We start from the raw sequence: 20,285 nt of genomic DNA, 5'->3' as shown, positions 1-20,285 counted from the left end.
CCTCTGTGGATCTTTTACTATTATTATTTTTTAATGTTTTTTTTTTTTGGTTGTGAAAATACTGTACAGAGGGATTACAATCACATGAGCAAGGTACTGAGTACATTTCTTATCAAGCATTGTTGCCTCCTCCTTTGTTTTCCCCCTCCCATCCCTTCCCTCCCATCCTACAACTACATTCTCTTCCCCCACCCCCAGGTTAGTACTGAACAGTGCATACTTTTATTTTGTTTTACAGTTACATATCCATGTTAAAATTTCATTTATAATTCATATATAGGAAGAGATTAACAAAAGAATAATTGTGGCAATATAACATAATAAAAGTTATGTAAATGTGGTCTCTGCATCAGAATATCCGGGCATAATATATTATACTGTATTTTCAGACTGGGGTTGGCTTTGAACCATGGCTGGAACCATGGTGGCTAAGTGAAGGGCAAGGTGAGACTATACTATTACTTTTTCAAACCACAAATGCCTCTAGTATTTGGGCATATGACTTGATCAGGTTGGTATAGGATCACTCTCATGTCCGGAGCACCTTGTATCTCTGGCTTTGAGAAACATGTGAATGTTATTATTTTCTAAAATGCAATAAAAGCACTTGAAAATCTGTAACTTGCTAAATGAATTTTTAAGATACTTTTAAACTTGTCAAGGTTTTGCATACATATATATTTGGTTTTAAAGATTTAAATTGTAAATTGCTGTACAAGCAACCTTAAAATAACATTAATTAGCAATAGGAAAGGAAGATCCTCTGTTTATGTAGTTTGGAGGATCTGAGTAAGTAGATTACAGTAGTTAACAGCTGGCTGTGAGTTGATCAGTGTTTCCTTTCACCTGTATTTAGTTTGTTTGCGACATTTGAACACTGTGAGGAAGAAGTAGCAAAACTCTCAATGTTACACAGGCCCCAGATTTCCAGATGGACACATTCTGCCAGTTGGGTTGTGATCTCTGGAGTAAAGTATCTTACATGAGTTTGCTTTTGTAGAACTTACCACACAGAGCTAACCACACTTCACCCTGCTTACAAAATGGTTATAGTCTGACTTTGACACAGTAATAAAATAGCCAAACACCATTCAAAATGTTGGGGCAAAGTGTAATGGCAATGGCATTAATATACAGATTATTCAAGCTTCATGTTAAGTTATATATAGGCTTAAGAAGTTTTGATGATACCCACGTAGACATCTATACAGGAAGGATTTATCTACATAATAACTTTGTTATTGTTGTATTCAGTATTCAGTATTCAGCCATGGGATTCAGCTCCTCTAAGAGGTTCTGAGGGAATAAGACATTTTAATTATAGAAGTCTGCCCTTGAATGTAGTGTTTCTGTGGAAAAATGCAAAAGCTGTGGAGAGAAGTTACACAGTAGTGTGAATATATTTCATGTGCTCTTAGAAACCATTGTGAATTTTATGTTCTGAGTATTTTGCCATAGTTATTCACTAAGATACTTTTGAAGTAGTTGGAATAGATTTACATACTTGTTTAATCAAAGTTATTTCCATTAGATAGTCTCCCCTTATTGTTAACTAATTAATTCAGCAGGTATTTATTAAATATGAACTCCAGGCAGGCAGCTGCTATGTAAATATAGTGGGTATCATGATGTCAGTAGTGACAGAGTACCTCTCTCATGATGCTATATTCAAGAGATAACCTAAGGAATCCCTTCCTCATACAGAAATATAAGTTGAGCATGCAGGCACATGTCTGTCATTCTAGCTACTCATAAGGCTGAGGTGGATGGAGCAACTGAGATCATTGAGTGTAGCTTATTCTTTTGTCACCATCCTATCTTACGATATACCATAATTTACTTGAATTATCACTTAACTACATAACCTTTTAGATGTTTCCAAAAGTTTGACATTACTTAACAATACTGCCTTGTATGTCTCTGTAGGTATATCACACATTTGACTATTTGTAGGATAAATCTCAGAGTAGAGCAAACATATGTTATTGTAAGGGTGATATACATAGGGGTTTACAGTTACATAAGTAAGGCAATGAATACATTTCTGTGGAACATTGTTACCCCCAAAAATATTTTAAATATCAAAAAATGATGTTAAACTGCTGTTGGTATAAGCAAGCTATCCCTAAATTCCCCTCCCACACAAAAGTGTGAGAGAGACTTTTTCCATTCATACCTGGAACTTGTCCAGTGTGGTGAGTGAATACAGGTTTTTTCATACAGCTTTAATGAGAATCTCTTTTACTTTAGATGAGTCTGAACATTATTCTATACTCTTAAAAAAAATCTACAGCTGGGCGCTGGTGGCTCATGCCTGTGATCTATCTACTTAGGAGGCTGAGATCTGAGGATCGTGGTTCAAAGCCAGCCCAGGCAGCAAAGTCCATGAGACTCTAATCTCCAATAAACCACTAGAAAACTGGAAGTGGCCCTGTGGCTCAAGCGGTAGAGTGCTCACCTTGAGCTGAAGAGCGCAAGGACAGCGCCCAAGCCCAGAATTCAAGCCCCACGACCGACCAAAAAAAAAAAAATCTACAGTCTTTTATATAAGTTTGACCCATTATCCTGTTGAGATGTTGGCCTTTTTTGTTAAAGAACTATCTCAAAGGAATTGTTTATATGTGAAGAAAATTTGCTTTATATACTTCATGTAAGTTGAAAGCATTTTTCTCCTTTAACATCTATCTTTTGGTCATGTGTTACTTTTGCGAAATGCAAATCTAGTTAAGACTCGTGTTACTACTATTTATTCATGGTTTTTGCCTTAATGTCATCCTATCAAAAGAGGAATCTGTCTGAGAATTCTCCCATTTTTCCTAGCCACTTTTAATTTTCCTTTATTTAATGTTAATCTTTTTTTAATCTAAAGAAAATTTGTCATAAAGCAGAAAGGCACTGAACAAGTAATTGTTAAACATCTGGCTTTTTGATGGGAGTTTACTCAATGGTCTCAATTGATCCACTCCCGCCTCGCTCCCCCCCCCCCCCCCGTCCTCCCCTCCCCCCCTGCCTAAATAGTAAAGTTCATTTTTTTTTTTTTTTTTTTTTTGTCGGTCGTGGGGCTTGACCTCTGGGCCTGGGCGCTGTCCCTCAGCTCTTCAGCTCAAGGCGAGCGCTCTACCACTTGAGCTACAGTGCCACTTCCGGTTTTCTGGTGGTTATTGGAGATAGAGTCTCACAGTCTTTCCTGCCCGGGCTGGCTTTGAACTGTGATCCTCAGATCTCAGCCTCCTGAGTAGCTAGGATTACAGGCGTGAGCCACCAGCGCCCGGCTCTAAAGTTCATTTTTTGACGTAGTGTCTTGTACATCTCATTGTTGCAATGAGTCAACCTGTATCCCTATTTAAACAATTTGTTTTTTCCCTTCTGCTCCCCAAATTATACCAACATCAATACACAATGGAATTCTGTTTCCACCAGAAAGAATGCCATTGCTCCATTTGTTAGGAAATGGAAAGACTTGGAAAAAATTATATTGAGTGAAGTACAGAATTTCTTTAATTAAAAGTGGAACCACTTTCAGTATTGACCCTAGTAGAAAGTTTATTACATAGGCATGGCATCATCTGAGAATCTTAAGATTAAACCAAGAGGCCCAGAGCTATAAAAGCAACAGGAAATTCTTACTATCCATGTGCTCTGAAAAGTTGAGGCAGTGGTTTGACATGGCTTTGGGATTCAGTAGCTGGCACTTGGGAGCGCCCTTTGGTGGAAGGTACAGATAGAAGGGAGTCTGCCCAAAACAGACGGGCTTTTCTCTTCCTCCTACTGTCAATCCCTAACCATGGCATTCTGTTGGCTAACAGGAGTTGAAAGTCAACTGACTGTCAACCTTAAAAACTCAGAAGGTAGGTTTTAGCTCCCTTGGTGTCATAGTAAAGATTGGAAAGGGCCCAGATGGATGTGATGGCAAATACCGCAGTATTGGCACAGTAAACAGTGAAGGTGGTAACGAGGACTTGAAAATAAAATAGAACGGAGAGTCAGACTGATATCCTTTATTCAGCTGTGGTTCACATGCTATCCCAAGCCCCAGTCCACACAGTATGACCCTGCTGTGACAGGCAGTGAATAACTGTGAATTGGGAAAGATGAAGAAATGATCTGTAAGCATCCTGAAAAGAACAAAGTCAGGGATAAAGGAGTAGGCAAACTTTGGATATTCCTGCCCTTTGTAGTGTATGCCCTTGAGACAAACTATTTTCAACTCGAACTGTGCTATTCTGAAAATATACTATGTGGGAGACTTTCATCTTCTTGGCTTGCAGCGTTTCCTTTTAGATACTCTGTAATAGTTGTTTCACAGATTTGGGGCTCCAATTGATGAATATAATAACTGTTTTATTCCAGCATAATAAGGAAAGCCTAGTCATTATAAGCTCTCAAAATCATGTTTATCTTTTACTTAAATGGGGCTTGTTGTATTAATGATTGTAGCTTATATTGTGTTCCAACTTGACTAATAGGGACATGATAATTTACAAGAAGATTAATCACGTTTTTAAACTGTATTGAAAATATTTTGTTTTCTTGATAATGTTCTCTTCTGGTGTCTGGAGGAAACTTGAGCAATTCCTTCTAATGAATAGCTGTGGAAATTAAAATAATTATGCTTTTCTGCTTCAACCAAGGGAAGACTTTTTTCCCCTCAGAAAACCTCACGGAAAATAAAGACATAATCTGCTATTTTTAAGCTTTCATTAATTGAGCAACACAAATTTTCTTTTACTGCTTTGGCGTAATTGTGTTTCACTTGATCACATTTAGGCTGCAGATCAAATTAAGAAGCTGTATAATCTCTTCCTGAAAGTTGATGCTACTCAGGTGGAAGTGAATCCCTTTGGTGAAACTCCAGAAGGACAAGGTAAAAAAATCAGAGAGAAAAACAAATGAATATGTTACAATTATTTATGTAATCTATAAACTAAATTGTACAATAGACTGTAGTGGCAGCTCTGCATTAATTTCTTTCAGTAATTTAATTTCTGCTGCAGTTTCAAATGTTCCTGTGATGTGGATATACATTTCAGCACTTGCATTTTGTTTATAGGCAAATGGCAAACCTGAAAGGAAGATAACTTCCAGTTTTTCTATCCCCCTCATTAGCCTTTTGTTTTTTCAGATGTCTCTGCTGCCTGTAATACAGAGATTTGGGTGGAAGGGGGTGCAATTGTGCCTGGGTGTACTTAGTACATCTATGTTTTTCAGAACTTTTTAAAGCTTTTTAATTTGCCTAAATTTGTATATAAAGTTATTTTTTGCCCTATGTTCATCTTAGTGTCCTGCATCTTAGTAAAGCCACATTTACAGCTGAACTCTCTCACCTTATTTGGTTGGTAGCTTCTTCTTCAAGTAGGAAGAGTGCTTTTTTTGTTTGTTTGTTTTTTGTTTTTGTTTTTGGGTAGATCGTGGGACTGGAACTTTGGGCCTGGGCATTGTCCCTCAGCTCTTCAGCTCAAGGCTAGTGCTCTACCACTTGAGTCACACTTCCTGTGTTTTGAGTGGTTTATCACATAGGCTTTCCTGCCCTGGCTGGCTTTGAACTGCGATCTTCAGATCTCAGCCTCCAGAGTAGCTCCGATTATAGGGTGAGACACCAGTGCCCAGCAGGAGTGCATATTTTTTTTTTTTTTTTTTTTTGGGTCCGGTCGTGGGGCCTGAACTCTGGGCCTGGGCGCTGTCCCTCAGCTCTTCAGCTCAAGGCTAGCGTTCTACCACTTGAGCCATAGCGCCACTTCCGGCTTTTTTCATTTTGCTTATGTGGTGCTGAGGAATCGAACCCAGGGCCTCAGGCATGCAAGGCAAGCGCTCTACCACTGAGCCACCTTCCCAGCCCCAGGAGTGCATATTTTTATGTGGAAGGTTTCTCTAGTCCATGAAGAACTTTATAATATAAATATAATATAAGTAGATGTTTTATATTCCAGAACAACTCACCACCACTGCACTGTCTTGAATAGAGCTAGTACTCATTCATCCTTATTAATTTCATAGCTGAAACATGAATAGGAGTAGAATAACGTCTGGTTAGGATAGTGATTCCAAGGTATAAGTTCCAAAAATCTTTTTTTTCTTTTTGAGTATGTTTCACATGCAGCCTAAGTCTGTCATATTATGGACAGTCAACAAATGGGGATTTGCCAATGAATTGATAAATGAAGTTATGTGTGTGTATGTGTTTGTGTGTGTGTGTGTGTGTGTGTGTGTGCATGTGCAAGGGAAAATCATCAAGTTGGGGCCAAGATGTGTGTATGATAATTCTCCATAGCAGAAATTCTGTAGTCAGACCAGAAAAGCCAACATATCTTGTCTCTGGAAAGCTAGGCCTAGGTACAAAATTTGGATCCGCTATGTTCTGGCTATGGGGATATAGCCTGCCTACACCTCAGATTTTTTTTAAACTAAAAATAAAAACAAAAATAAAATGTGTAAAAATAGAGTGAATTGATATATATGTAAACATCCTTGTCAGACACAAAATTCATAATATGAAGTTTCCACTTCTCAGTTCAACAGGTATCTAAGAAACAGTGCTTTGAAAGCCATTGGAAAGAGTGGTACATGGTTCACACAGATAATCACCAGATAAAAATGTGTGCGAGGCAGAAATTCAATACATAACTTAAAATTTAAAAAAAGTGAGGGAAGGAGTCAGGGTGGAAGAGGTCGGTTAGAATGTTGAAAGGGGTGAAATTGATCAAAAGACACTGTATTCATAAACTGCTCTGTTGAATGGCAACTCCTTTGTACAACTACTTAAAAATATTAAAGAATGTGTGCTAGGTTATTTATATGCAAAATACCTTTATTCAATAAAATTATTTTTAATTGATATGGCTATAAATTCATCAGCATTTCATATAAAGAGGAAGGGAAGAGGTAGAAACTGTTTAATAACTCACTGGCAGATACCAGGATATTTTATTTTATTTTTGGGTCTGGTCGTGGGGCCTGAACTCTGGGCCTGGGCGCTGTCCCTCAGCTCTTCAGCTCAAGGCTAGCACTCTACCATTTGAGCCACAGCGCCACTTCCAGCTTTTTTTTTCTTTTTGCTTATGTGGGACTGAGGAATCGAACCCAGGACCTCATGCATGCAAGGCAAGCGCTCTACCACTGAGCCACCTTCCCAGCCAGGATATTTTAATTCTTGACTATAACCCTGCAAAGTTAGAAGATATTATTCTCATTTTGTAGGAAATGCAAGTTAGTTTGACACTCTCCCTTCCCAAGGGCAACTAGTATGGGAGGTGGAATTAGAACCCATGTCTCTTAAGTCCAGTGTGTATGTGATTCTTTTACGCAGACTGATCTAGGATGAAATGACTTCATTTCTACTTGTACTCTTTTAAACTACTATTTTGCTTTTATCAGAGTCTCAGAAATAGTGTAGTCTACCAGTCAAAATTCATGCTGCATTTCGTGGTCAATAATGTAACCTGAAAATGAAAAAGTTCAGTATAAAAGTTTTTAAAGGTCATATATATTATATGAGGTTTCAAACTAGTATGCACAAGCAGCCTGGTTATTTCATCTTTTATTTTTTTGTCTTTTTAAAAGAAGAAAACCAGCTACTGAGTGGGATAGCAATCAGGCTTATGACTATTTTTATCCAACTCTTTAGGAAATAACCACAAGCCCTTGTCTGGCAGCAAGAATCGGGTGCAAGAACCTTTTCTTAGAGAGTGTTTACAATCCTTGTGAAGCCTGAATTTTTTTTTTTTTAGTTATGAAGAGAGGAAAAAGTTGAGTTATTTTGAAGGAATCATCACAAGAACATATTCTGTAAATACAGTTAATTAAAGCAAAAGTCTTACATGATATTTTAAGAGCAAAATTATCTTTAGCTATTAATTTGCTCATTGTACCATAAAAGTTTGGCTATTGAATTATAATCATAATTAAATGAGAGTGTTAGTTTATAACTCTAATGAGCAGTAGTCAAATTAAACCCAATTAGGAAATAGTGATTAATGACCACATGTACAAATTGATCTTCATCATTGTCACCATCCCCTAAAGCAATCCTTTATTTGGAAACTATAAAAGCAGTCATTTATATCTTAGCAATATTTATTATCTTAATGTTTATAATTTGAACATGTATTTCTGGTTAGATCAGTAATAACAGACACTTTACATTAAAACTTTCACATCAGAACCCCGATTGAATAACTATTCTTACAATTTTAGTGTTAAATTTCTATATCACACCAAATATTTTGGCTTTAAAGATACTCATTACACCATCTCTCTGTGGAATTGTTCTCAATCTTTCATTACTTCAATGAGGAAGGTTAAAAAAAAAAGTTTATTTTACGTTTCCATAATGCTTAGGTGAAAGAAGAGCAATGGCCTTGATACTATTTTTAAGTCAGAGTCACTATGGGGAGCATTTGACACAGAGAAAGAACTATAGTCTAAGAAGTTCTTTTTCCAATATGATTGACTATTTGATTCAAAGAATGTAATTTGACCCTATTAACTTAGTGTATTTTAGTGTCTCTCAGCTATAAAGGTTGCTAGTTACCTACAGAATCCTAACCTTGGCTTCGTTTTTGTTTAAAAGTGGGAGGGGGTTTATTTTACTTGTTCAAGAGAAAGTCTAAGTTATGGTCTAGCTTAAGGCCTGAAAAGAATGAAAGAATTCTCCCATTTCTCTGCTCTGTTCTCTCAGTGTTCAGCTGTGAAGCCCAGATCCATTCACTAAGCTAAAAGGAGATTCAGCCCTGCTTTCATCTGGATTGTTCTTCCTCAGACAGACTCTGCAGTTGCTGGCAAAGATGGCCACCAGTGTTCATCCCTTTTCACTAGCAAGTATAGAAACCCCTTAAGGGGTTCTAAGCCCTGCTTAGGTCACATATCTAGTCTAGGCCATTCACTGAACCAAGGATTCTATAATATTGAAGAGATGCCCATTTCCCATTGGCAAAAGGGACACTGCACAAACACGTCTACCTGAATGATCCAGCCTTTCCTGAAAAGTGGTAAACTGCCTCTTAAATAATCAACAGGAAATTGTATTTTTATTGCTTATTCACCTGCCATCCAAAATTTATTCATAAAATCTGTGGCCAACTAAGAACAATGTTTATTCTATTTACTTACCTACTTGCTTTATTCATATGTTTATTTTGTAAGCCACGGGGATTTTTACGTCATTTTATTTTTTTCCTATTTTCAGCTAGCTCTGACTGCATGCAGGCTTCTTTCATAGGTCTGTTTAAAGCAAGTGGTACTCAGATGTTAAAGACATTTTGTACCTCAGGGGATATTTGGCAGTATCTGGGCATGCTTATAGTTACCATAACCTGAGAATGGTGCTGTTGATTCCTCCTAAGTAGAGGCCAGAGAGGTTGCTAAATGTGCTGTTTTGCTCAGAGAATGATACCATTCAATGTATACGTAGTCCAGAGATTAAGGGTTCTTGCTTGACAAACCTTCATTTATGGCAGACGAATACATCCATTGAACTTAAGGAGATCCAATTTGAAATAGGGAGTGTGGGGCTAAGATTCCAAAAATTAAGGCTTGGTAACCAAAGTTATCTGGCATATGAAATTCTTTCCTTTCTTTTGATTGATTTCCATAAATAACCATCTTGTTGCTTCATGCTAGCAAGTGCCCATGTTGTTGGTGGGTGTTCCTCTGTTCCTCTCTTTATACACGAGACTATTTTCAAGAATATTTTCAGTTCCCTACTTCCCCCCACACTCCCTGCCCCATGTCTGTTTTCTCTTTTCACAGCAACTCAATATTTAATGGAAAGTGCAGCTAATTTTTAAGTATCAGCATTTTAAAGGCCATCTTGGCAAAGCACATTTCAATAGCACATTATAGTTATTTATCACAAATCAAACATAGCACATTGCTTGAAGACAGATTATTTTCCAAACTAATTATGACAGTCTTACTTCCTGCTGTTTTTATGTTTCTTTTATGTGTAAGTCTCCCCTCTGAAATGTATTTTTCTTTTGTTTAACTCCGTGGTTACATTCTTCTGTTGAAACTGGGGTCAGAGGCCTCTAACTGCCATTCATGGTCTCCATCAAGGTGGTTGAATTAGCAGGTTGCCAAATCTCACACCACTAAACAAAGTAACAAAAACACCCTATGAATATAAGTACCACAGGTTTCTTTGATATTTGTTCAGAAGGAAAATTCATTTGTATAATCTATCAAGCGTGTAACAATGTGCTTTTGATGGTGAAAATTGTTTTATAAATATTAATAGGTATGTTTTTTTCTTCCCACTTTGTACACAGGATGGCTTTTGTTCAAGATGAATTTTCTGTAAAATTGAGGTTTCATTAATTTGACATTGAAAATATTAATGCGTGATCTAGACTGCATCTCCAAAAGTACATTTTATCATAGTTGTTTGCTGTCTTTTTGAACAAGAAAGCTACTTTTATTGTCCTGTTGTTGACATAGACATCAGTCCATCTTTAACAGATTAGTTCTTCAAGTGCATTTGGAAGTGTGTTATAGGGGGAAAAATGCAAGATTCAGTCAGTATTCAGTGATATATTTACTCTGTTGTATAGCTTTTATTTTGCTTGTTATATTTATTCTCTACTTCTGCACCATAAAAAATATACCACCTGTGGTCATGTCCTGTTTCAATTGACTACAGTAGGATTTAGATTTGGTTAGTAGGGCTTTGCAAATATTGTCTGTAAAATGCCAGATAGAAAATATTTTGAAATTATTTGCCTAATAGGCTCTCCCTACTGCAGTTATTCACTCTGTTGTTGTTTTGGAGGACAGCAGAGGATGATAAGAATGTAGCTATTTTGTTAGGTTCAGAAACAATCCAAGAGTTGACCTGAGATACATACCTTGCGACCTTTGGCTCCAATCCTCATGAGGTACTTTAAAAAAATACTGATCTTTAGCTATTGTAGCCTTATACAAAGGTATAGTATGATTTTAGAGTCATCAAAGTCCTCTTTTACCCTCCTGTGATAGTCAAAAGTCTCTTTCTCTGTCAGTTATGATGCTAAAACTGCCACTCATTAAAATTCTTCCTTTGGGACAATTTTTATATGTTCAGAAGATAGCTTTTATTGAATACTGTAGATACCCTATATATACTTAAACACCAGTAGTCATTGATTTATATTGACTCTAAAAGACATCTGGGATTATTATGGGAATGGAAAATGACAGGTAAGTTTTAGTGATAGGATGAGAAGACAACTCCGTAGAAGGGGCTGTAAGTGTGAAAATCAACACTGTGGCTAAGGAGATTAGTGTTGATAGTAGTGCTCCCTCTTGAATGTCTGCTTTCTGAGAAGATAAGTGTTTGGCATATAGTCTCTTAAAACACCACCATGCAGTACTAATCTCTCTGAGCCCCATTTTATATACAAGGCCACTGGGCAAAAGTTATATGCCAAAGGCTTTGTGGCCAAGAAGTACCTAGTAATTTATGCTTTAGGTTTTTTTTGACACCAGAGTCTATGCTGAGTGTTCAAGTTCAAGCAAAGACAATGAACTGACATTTACTGAGCTAGTAAAGCAAAGAGTACTTTTTGTGCTTAGCTTGTGTATAATATTAAGCAATAAACTGTTTTCTCCTCCTATGCCGTCACCAATCTGAATACCGCTGGAACTCATTGTGTGAGATTTTCCTGCAATGTTTCTCTGACACCAGCAATGTCTTGTGATTCAATTAAGTTCCTATGCTGCCTGTATTTGCATCAGATCTCATACATTAGGGCTTGGTCTTGTAAGATTTTTTCCCCACTTCTCATGCTAATCATAAGCCTGAGTCTAGTTCTCCTGGCTAACTAGCTATAAATTGGGGTTCTCACAAGTCCTCTCTCATCAAGTTCTGTTACTTGATACTTACTACCAGTTTCTTACAAAGGATATTTTAGAGGATATAAATACCTCCCAGGGCCTTTCAAGGGATTAAGAGCTCAGTGTTGGATACAGAATCAAAATCCAAATATTAATTGAAACATCCACTTAGTAACCCTGTTGTTTAAAAAATTACAACTTTAAGGATCTTTGTGCCAAGAATTGGGGATAAAGACCAAAATGGATTATTTTGTTTTAAGTTGTATATCATTGATTAAAATTATTAAAAACATGTAACTATGTATCTAAGAGAGTCTCTAATTCCCCCCCCGAAATAGATTTAGAACTTCAGAGTAGCTATTTAGTATTTTTAATTATTTGCTGGCCTCTATCCTGAGAGCTACCTGCTTCAGTCTCCTATGTGTGTTAGTATTATACTTCAATACCCAGCTCTGAACCCCCTTTCTTAACTCCTAATCTACTTAGTTACCTTCATATTTCTGTAATATCTTTATTTTACCAAAGGTCTTGTATTTACATATATATCGACTTATCTGTTTAGTTTTTTCCTACAGAAAAGATACACAAGATAAGGGGACATTGGAGACACCCTTCCTTCATACAAAAGCCCCCACTTCAAGTTCTGGGTTAGCTCTGGGGTTGTTTCTGGTGTTCGCCCAATAGTGAGCTCATTTCTAAACTTGGCATTTGTGTCATATCACTGGAAAATATCTTTTGAAAAATTGGTTTTGCAGACATTTGGTTGGGTCTGCCTTCTGAACTTTGCATACATATCCATTAATTATCCTTTCTCTCTAGCAGCTTGTAACCGTAGTATTTATAAGGGGCAAAGATTAGCTTGGAACTATTTTGATTTACTGGCTTATCGATCTTGACCAAGAATTCTTTTATTCAAAACTCTTTACTTAGAAAGTCAATTTGATAGCCTTTGCCCATTCATTTTGAAGGTGTCAGTTAGAAGTAGTCTTGCCAGTGAATTATGGAGGAGCTAAAATTACTAATAAATTAATTAGAATGTATTTATAAACCCACTAGAAAGCCAAGAATGAAGTAGCTTTTCTATTGATTACTATGCTGGTCATTAACTGCTGAGAAAATGCCATTGTAGCAAGCATAGTACATTGCCAATTCCTTTGGTAATTGTAGGATTCCATCATTATGATTTCTGTGTTCTGGGAAGTAATTACTCATCCACTCCATGAATTCTCTGTGTGGGGGCGAGTGGGCATTTTGTGGCAAATTAAGGATTTGTACAGACACTAACTTCCATGTAAGATACACTATTATTAGCTTTCCTTTAAATAATTTGTGGTCTGGATTTATATTATATCTAGAATTCTAGATGTTAATATGCCAGTTTCAAACACATTTGTATCCAGGTTCAACCTACAGTCTGTGACAGTTGAAGAGAAGTGGTAACATCTGTAAATGCTTAGTTGAAGATTCCTGGCTGTCAATATCCTAAGTAATAAAAGGTTATGGTGACATGGTATCTCAAATGACAAGTTTCTACTCTAAAGCAGATAAAAAAAGCATTAGAATCCAGATTCTAAACACGCTGCCCTTCCCCCTGCCTGATTGTCTTATAGAAGTTATCTGTAAATCTATGGTCTATCCCTGTCACCAGATGAGTTTTTCCGTGCCATGTGCTCTTCCAGTAAGATGTTCAGAGTTCTGCCTGCTGCAGAGGATATTTACTGTGTTATGGGTACTGTGCTCCCTGACATTGTAACAGACCAATCTTGGTTTCTTAGTGTGTTAGAACTTGAATCTGAGAAGTCCTAAGTTTGCTTTGCACAAATTGAGGACATGGGTGTTGCTTTAGCAGCCTGCAGTGCAAGTAATTCAATATTCTAGTGATTGTTTTCATCAATTTCTCAAATTAAAAAAAATGCCCTAAAATGAATTAGGTTATTTTTTTTATCAATATCACACAGGTAGTAATATATTTTGAACATTGCTGTAAACCTAGATTTCAAGTTCTTTTACTCAAACTATAAGGGTGCAAATTAGGTAATTTATTCCCTATAATAATTACTTCAAAGTATATTTGTATATAAAAGCATTATGTTATATACTTTAGTTATACTTAATTTTTATTTAATGTTAACTAAATAAAAGTTTGAGTTATTTAAATATCAATTAAAATGCCTTCTCGCTCAATAGTCTAAATCTTTGGGAATATTGTTATTCATAAAATAAAAATGTTATTTTGCAATGTCAGGAAGACAAAGGAAGACCATATATAATATGGATGGTGATAATCAGCAAATAATGAAAATATGAAATATACAAAAAATGATGAATTAGAGATGTATTTTTCCAATCTGATTTTTAACAGGTGATAGTAACTTCCGTTATTGTACTGGCCATAGACCAGCAAACATAAATTACTTTACTCATTACTAAAATGTAAAAAGAGCAAGGCTTTGTCATATTTGTGTCTACAGTCTTAAATGTTGAGGGACAAGAAAATCATAACAGCTTCATTTGTCTGTAGCTTGAGAAAGAATTATGGTATCTGGCTTACTTGTGTTCTTCTATGCCTTCCAACTTACAGTACTTAATTTATAGATCCTTGAGAAATATTCAGACATATTGCTTTTTTCTTTATTTAGTTGTCTGTTTTGATGCAAAGATAAACTTTGATGATAATGCTGAATTCCGACAAAAGGACATATTTGCTATGGACGACAAATCTGAGAATGAGCCCATTGAAAATGAAGCTGCCAAGTACGATCTAAAATACATAGGACTGGATGGCAACATTGCCTGCTTTGGTAAGAAAAATTTATGTCAAGAGATTGTTTTCTAGATTTGTTTTGTTTTGTTTTGTTTATGTGGTACTGAGGAATCGAACCCAGAGCTCATTCATGCTAGGCAAGCACTCTACACTAAGCCATAGTCCCAGCTGTTTTCTGGATTTTTGTAGCGTTTAGTAAACCCTGTATTTCTGAAATAGTAACCAGTAGCAAATAATTGTATTTGTTTTGTTTTTAGCTGGAGTCTACAATCCCAAGTCTCATTTTGATCCACAATCACTGATTTAAGTGGTTTCCCTGCTCTGGCTCTGTTGAGATTTGGAGTGGGATAGTAAGAGACAGTTCTGGGTATAATGTTCAGCAGTGCTTATGCTGTTTTACAGTTCCCAGCTGTGAAAACAAACTCAATGAGAAAAGTTCCCCAACATTTCTAGACATCTGTGAAATCTTGTCTTGTTTAAACTGGTAAAACTTAGAGCAAAGGCTGTGCAAGTCAGCTCACATGACAGGATCTGTTTTGGGTTTAAAACAAAATTGCTTTTTCAGAAAAAGAAGACATAAATTGTAGTAATTTTTATACCCTTTTAGATTCTCTGTTAGCTAAATGACAAAATACTTCATTTATTATGACAATTTATTAACAAACAATATTCTCCATCATACTCATTTTAATTTGTGAAAGTAGCTTATGCAGCTAAGATAAGAATGGGTTTATAGAGGTAATACAATCTTGGTTATTGTCCACAGCTTATGGTGCTGAGATTTATACACTTCCAACTTAATTGCACAAGATTGTGCTTCTGGTAGAAACAATTCATTGCACTAGAAACTTAGGTTTTCATCTTAATGGAATTAAAATAAAAAAGATTTGTTGCTCATTAAACCAACAGCATTGTTATATTCAGAGCTGAAAAGATCTCATCTGAGAGTTTGCAGTTCAATACAACAGAAAATGACATCCAATTACAAGTGATACCAGAACCCTTGCATTGTATTGAAGCAGTATCGGTAATGTAGCAGATCACCCACATCATTCTGCTCCTGATAAGCCAAGTGCTCTCAATATTTGTAGACATTTGAGAAAGGAGCAAGACAGAATTGTGTTTATAACAAATTAAATACAGACTCTTTGTACCTTCTGTAGGAATGTCCATAATTTGAGCAAGCCTCAAATGCTATCATCAACACATTTCAAATTGCTTTAAGAATTTCTATTTTTAGATGTCTCAGGCTTAATTAAATTAGTCACTGTTCATAGACTATCTAGGGAATTCCAGGGTCTGGAAAAGGAAAGGACATTTTTCTGGAGATATTTTCTGTGTTTGTGAGATTTTTCTCTTTTGGAGCCTAAGGAAAGTCATTATATATAATTAAGCATAAGAAAGGAAATCAAGTGCAATTTGGTCTGTGGATTTCATCTTTGAAAATAAGAATTTCAATGGTCAAACTCCGAACTTAATTCCTTAAGTAAAAGCTCCTAAGATGTTGGCAAATAGGACTGTATAAAGTTGTAGTTTTAATCATTGGGTTGCCAATGAGCATTTCTTATGCTAAAGCAGAATAAAATGATAAGAATATTGGTACTGGTGCTATCATTTTTTTTCTCAGTACATTAGAATAACATCTTAAAACATATGTGGTTTCATTATGTATAAAAAGGTATGAAACCCTATTGAAGTTGTGACTCTGTAGTTCAACCCAGAGGGATGTCACACTCAAGTGTATTTTCAGCAACCAAAATCGTAAAAGGATTCTATGTTTTACTCCGGTCTTTTAAATTCCTAAGAACTTTGAATGGCCTTTTCCTCATTCTGCCAATTCTGTGACCTTAGGTTTTCCAGAACCTAAAACTTGCTCTTTATCATTAAACCCAATCAGTTACTTTCTTAACTCTTCCTTATTTCCTAGCTTGATAACATTTTTTCAAGTATTTATTGAGTATCTGCCTTTTCTTTATTTTTAATAATTTTATTTATTGTTTTGTACTGGTCTTTGGGCTTGAACTCAGGGCCTGGGTGCTGTCCCTGAGTTTTATTCTCAAGGTTAGTGCTCTACTACTTGAGCAACAGTTCCACTTTTGACTTTTTGATGGTTAATGGTGAGATTAAAAAAAAAGTCTCACAGATGTACTTATTTATTTATTATTTATTTAATTTTATTTTAATTGTAGATTTTGTTGGTCCAGGGCTTGAACTCAGGGCCTGGATACTGTTACTGAGCTTTTTTAGGCTCAATGCTAGTACTCTATTTTTTTTTGTGTGTGTGTGAAAATACTGTATAGAGGGGTTACAATTACATGGGCAAGGTAATGAGTACATTCCTTATCAAGCATTGTTGCCTCCTCCTTTGTTTCCCCTTCCCATCCCTTCCCATCCTTTCCCATCACCCTCCCTGCCAACCCCTCCCACACACCAAAGTTGTAAAGTTCATTTTTAATATACCGTCTTGAACATCTCATTGTTGCAATGGTCCACCTGTATCACTATTTAAACAATTTGTTTTTCCCTTCCCCTCCACAAATTATACAAACATCAAATACAGTGAAAACAGGGGTGGGGGAGGGACATACAAAGCAACAAAGAAATATCTTATAAATATGGTAGAAACAATAGCAAGAAAGAAAAACCATTTAAGTCCTTATCTTGGGGTTCATTTTGTCTAACCTCAACTTATCTGACCGTTTCTGCTTGTCTCAGAAATATACTAGGAATTACAAATAAGGGAAACCATGGGACCTATCTTTCTTTGGGCCTGACTTACTTCACTTAATATAATTTTTTCCAAGCCTTTCCATTTCCTAACAAATGGGGAAATGCCATTCTTTCTGATGGAGGCATAGAATTCCATTGTGTTTAGATAACACATTTTCTTGATCCATTCATCTACTGAGGGGCATCTGGGTTGCTTCCATTCTCATGTTTCCATTCTCATCTCTGAGTTTATTTGGGTGTGTTCTCTTTCTGATAAGATTGGCTTAGGGTCTGTCAATTTTGTCAATTTTTTCCAAGAACCAACTCTTTGTTTTGTTGATTCTCTTTATGATTTTTTTTTGATTCTAATTCATTTAATTCTGATTTAATTTTAATTATTTCTTTCTGTCTACTGGATTGGGGTTCATCTTGCTGTTCTTTTTCAAGGAGATTCAAATGTCTCATTAAATTGTTGGTTTCAGATCTCTCCAATTTGTTGATGTTGGAACTCAATGCTATAAACTTGCCTCTCTCTGAGTACTGCCTTTGCTGTGTCCCAGAGGAGCTGGTATTTTGTGTGTTCATTTTTGTTGAATATCATGAACATTTGAATTTCCACGACTCACTTGTGATTCAACAGTATGTTGTTTAGCCTCCATTTTGTTACAGGACCTTTTTTGGTGGCTTTTGGTGTTGAGTTCTAATTTTATTCCTTTGTGGTCTGAGAGAATGCAAGGTATAACTTCAATGTTTCTGAATTTTGACAAGTTTGCTTTGTGACCTAAAATGTGCTGTATTTTTGAAAATGTACTGTGTGCTCCTGAGAAGACCGTGTATTCTGATGCTGCTGGGTGAAATATTCAGTAGATGTCTGTTAAATCTAGTTGATTTATGCAGTTGTTTAGGTCTGCGGTTTCTCTGTTGAGTTTTTTGCCAAGTTTATCTATTTATTGGGGATATCGGTGTGTTAAAGTCCCCAACAATTAATGTCTTTGGATCTATGTAGGATTTGAGGGAAAGTAGTGTTTCTTGGATAAATTTGGGTGCTCCATTGTTTGTCAAATAGATATTTAGAATTGTAATATCCTCCTGAAGGGGAGATCCCTTAATTAGTATGTATCGACCTTCATTATCTCTTCTCACTAATTTTAATGTGAGGTCTATTTTATCTGATATTAGGATTTCAACTCCTGCCTGTTTATGGGGGCTGTTTGCTTGGTAGATTTTGTTCCAGCTTTTCACTTTCAAAATGTGTTTGTTTTTATGGGCAAGATGTGACTCCTGAAGGCAGCAGATAGAAGGATCTTGCTTTTTAATCCAACTAGACAGTGTCCCTTAATTGGAGAGTTAATTCTGTTAATGTCTATAATTAGGACTGAGAGGTGTTTGGTAGTTCCATGTTATCCACCTTCTTGGGGGCTGCAGCAACTGGGTTCTTCCTATGGTTCTTGGATTCTCAGTTTTGGTGTGGGTTCTTGACCTTTATCGTGGTCTTGTTGGTTTTCTTTGTGTAGGACATCTTTAAGTAGGGCTGGTTTGGTGGAGATATGTTGTTTCAGTTTTTCTTTGCTATGTATGGAAGGTTCTTATTTGACCTTCCATTATGAAGGAGAGTTTAGCTGAGCATAGTATTCTTGGTTTATAGTTGTTTGTCTTTAGGGTGTGGCATACATCATTCCAGGCTCTTCTTGCTTTATTTGTCTCTGCTGAGAAATCTGAGGTTATTCTAATTGGTTTCCCTTTATAGGTGATTGATCTTTTCTCCTTGATGGCTTTAAGGATCTTTTCCTTGCTCTGAAGTGATCCTGTGCGGATTATAATGTGCTGGTTGGATGTCCTGTTCTGATCTGGTCTATTTGGGGTTCTAAAAGCTTCTTGTATCTGAATAGGCCTATCTTTTTGCATGTGTGGGAAGTTCTCTGCTAGGATCCTGTTAAACAAATTTCCTAGATCATTAACTTCTGTCTCTAGGTGCTTTTCTACACCCATTATCCTCAGATTAGGCCTTCTGATGGTGTCTTCCAAATGTTGAATAGATCTATCATATTTCTTGGATTTGTCTTGGATATTTGTATGCTCTTTATAATATCTAGGCTGTCTTCAATCCCAGAGATTCGATCTTCTGCATGGTCTATCCTACGCCAAGATTTTCTACTTCATTGTTTATTTTTTTTCCTTCTAATTGGTTGGCTTTGATGCCTTCAAATTCTTTGTTGGAGCTTTGTTTTAGATCTTGTATGAACTTCTTTACTTCCTTAATTTGGTGTTCAGTGTTTATTCTCAAATCACTGGGTTGATTGGTTATGGTTTCCTTGGACTCCCATTCCTTATGTTGCCTGTGTCCTGCTAAATATGACTCTTGTTTTCTTCCAAGGCTTGAGTTGGAGCAAGCTGCTTAGCTGGGCCTTTGTCAGTATCAAAAATGGAAATCTCCTGTGGTGGGGGAGGGGCAGCCTTCCCTCCTCTGCTCCCTGAGAAGGAGTGAGGATGTCAGAGTTCTACTCATGCCAGAGTCTTGTTTCCTGGGCCGTCTCTGGTCTGCGATCTGCATGATGAAGATATCTGTTCCTCCTCCGTTCTTGCTGGTGTTGAGTAGAATCTGTGCACCCACCACGTCTGGCACCTTTGTCCCGGTCTCTCTCTCTAGGTAGGGTGGCTACGGTTGCCACCACCGCTGCTGCCCCAGCTACCGGCAAGCGCTCAGATCTGTCTCCTTGCCTGGATTTTCCCTCTCTGGCCAAACTCTCTGTACTGTGATGGCACACTTGGTGAGATTGTGTAGCCTAGGACTGTTCATTGGAACACTAAAACTGCTTTCTGTGTGAGAGCTTGTTTACCCTCCAGCTTCTCCTCCGCCATCTTCCTCCGAACTCCTTGATAACTTTTTAATACATTTTTCCCTGTTCTCATCTTTTAATTTTTCTTTGATGCCCATATTCTGATCATTTATATAAAAGTATATGAATTCGCTGGTCGCCGGTGGCTCATGCCAGTAATCCTAGCTACT

The 20,285-nt window shown here is 36.7% G+C and overlaps 1 protein-coding gene across 1 annotated transcript in view; it reads left to right on the top strand.

Annotated features, from left to right (window-relative positions):
- The window catches only part of Suclg2 (succinate-CoA ligase GDP-forming subunit beta), a 249,512-nt gene that overhangs the window by 133,751 nt on the left and 95,476 nt on the right, over nt 1–20,285 (top strand). Inside the window, exons 7-8 of the mRNA XM_070018922.1 lie at nt 4,768–4,864; nt 14,445–14,606. Of these exons, the coding sequence (XP_069875023.1) occupies nt 4,768–4,864; nt 14,445–14,606 (259 nt within the window). The remainder of the gene's footprint in view (nt 1–4,767; nt 4,865–14,444; nt 14,607–20,285) is intronic.

Source organism: Dipodomys merriami, unplaced genomic scaffold, assembly GCF_024711535.1.
Source record: "Dipodomys merriami isolate MVZ:Mamm:240054 unplaced genomic scaffold, mDipMer1.0.p SCAF_13, whole genome shotgun sequence".
Lineage (NCBI taxonomy): Eukaryota > Metazoa > Chordata > Mammalia > Rodentia > Heteromyidae > Dipodomys > Dipodomys merriami.
Note: the sequence above shows the minus strand (reverse complement) of the source record. Positions and strands in the feature narration are given on the sequence as shown.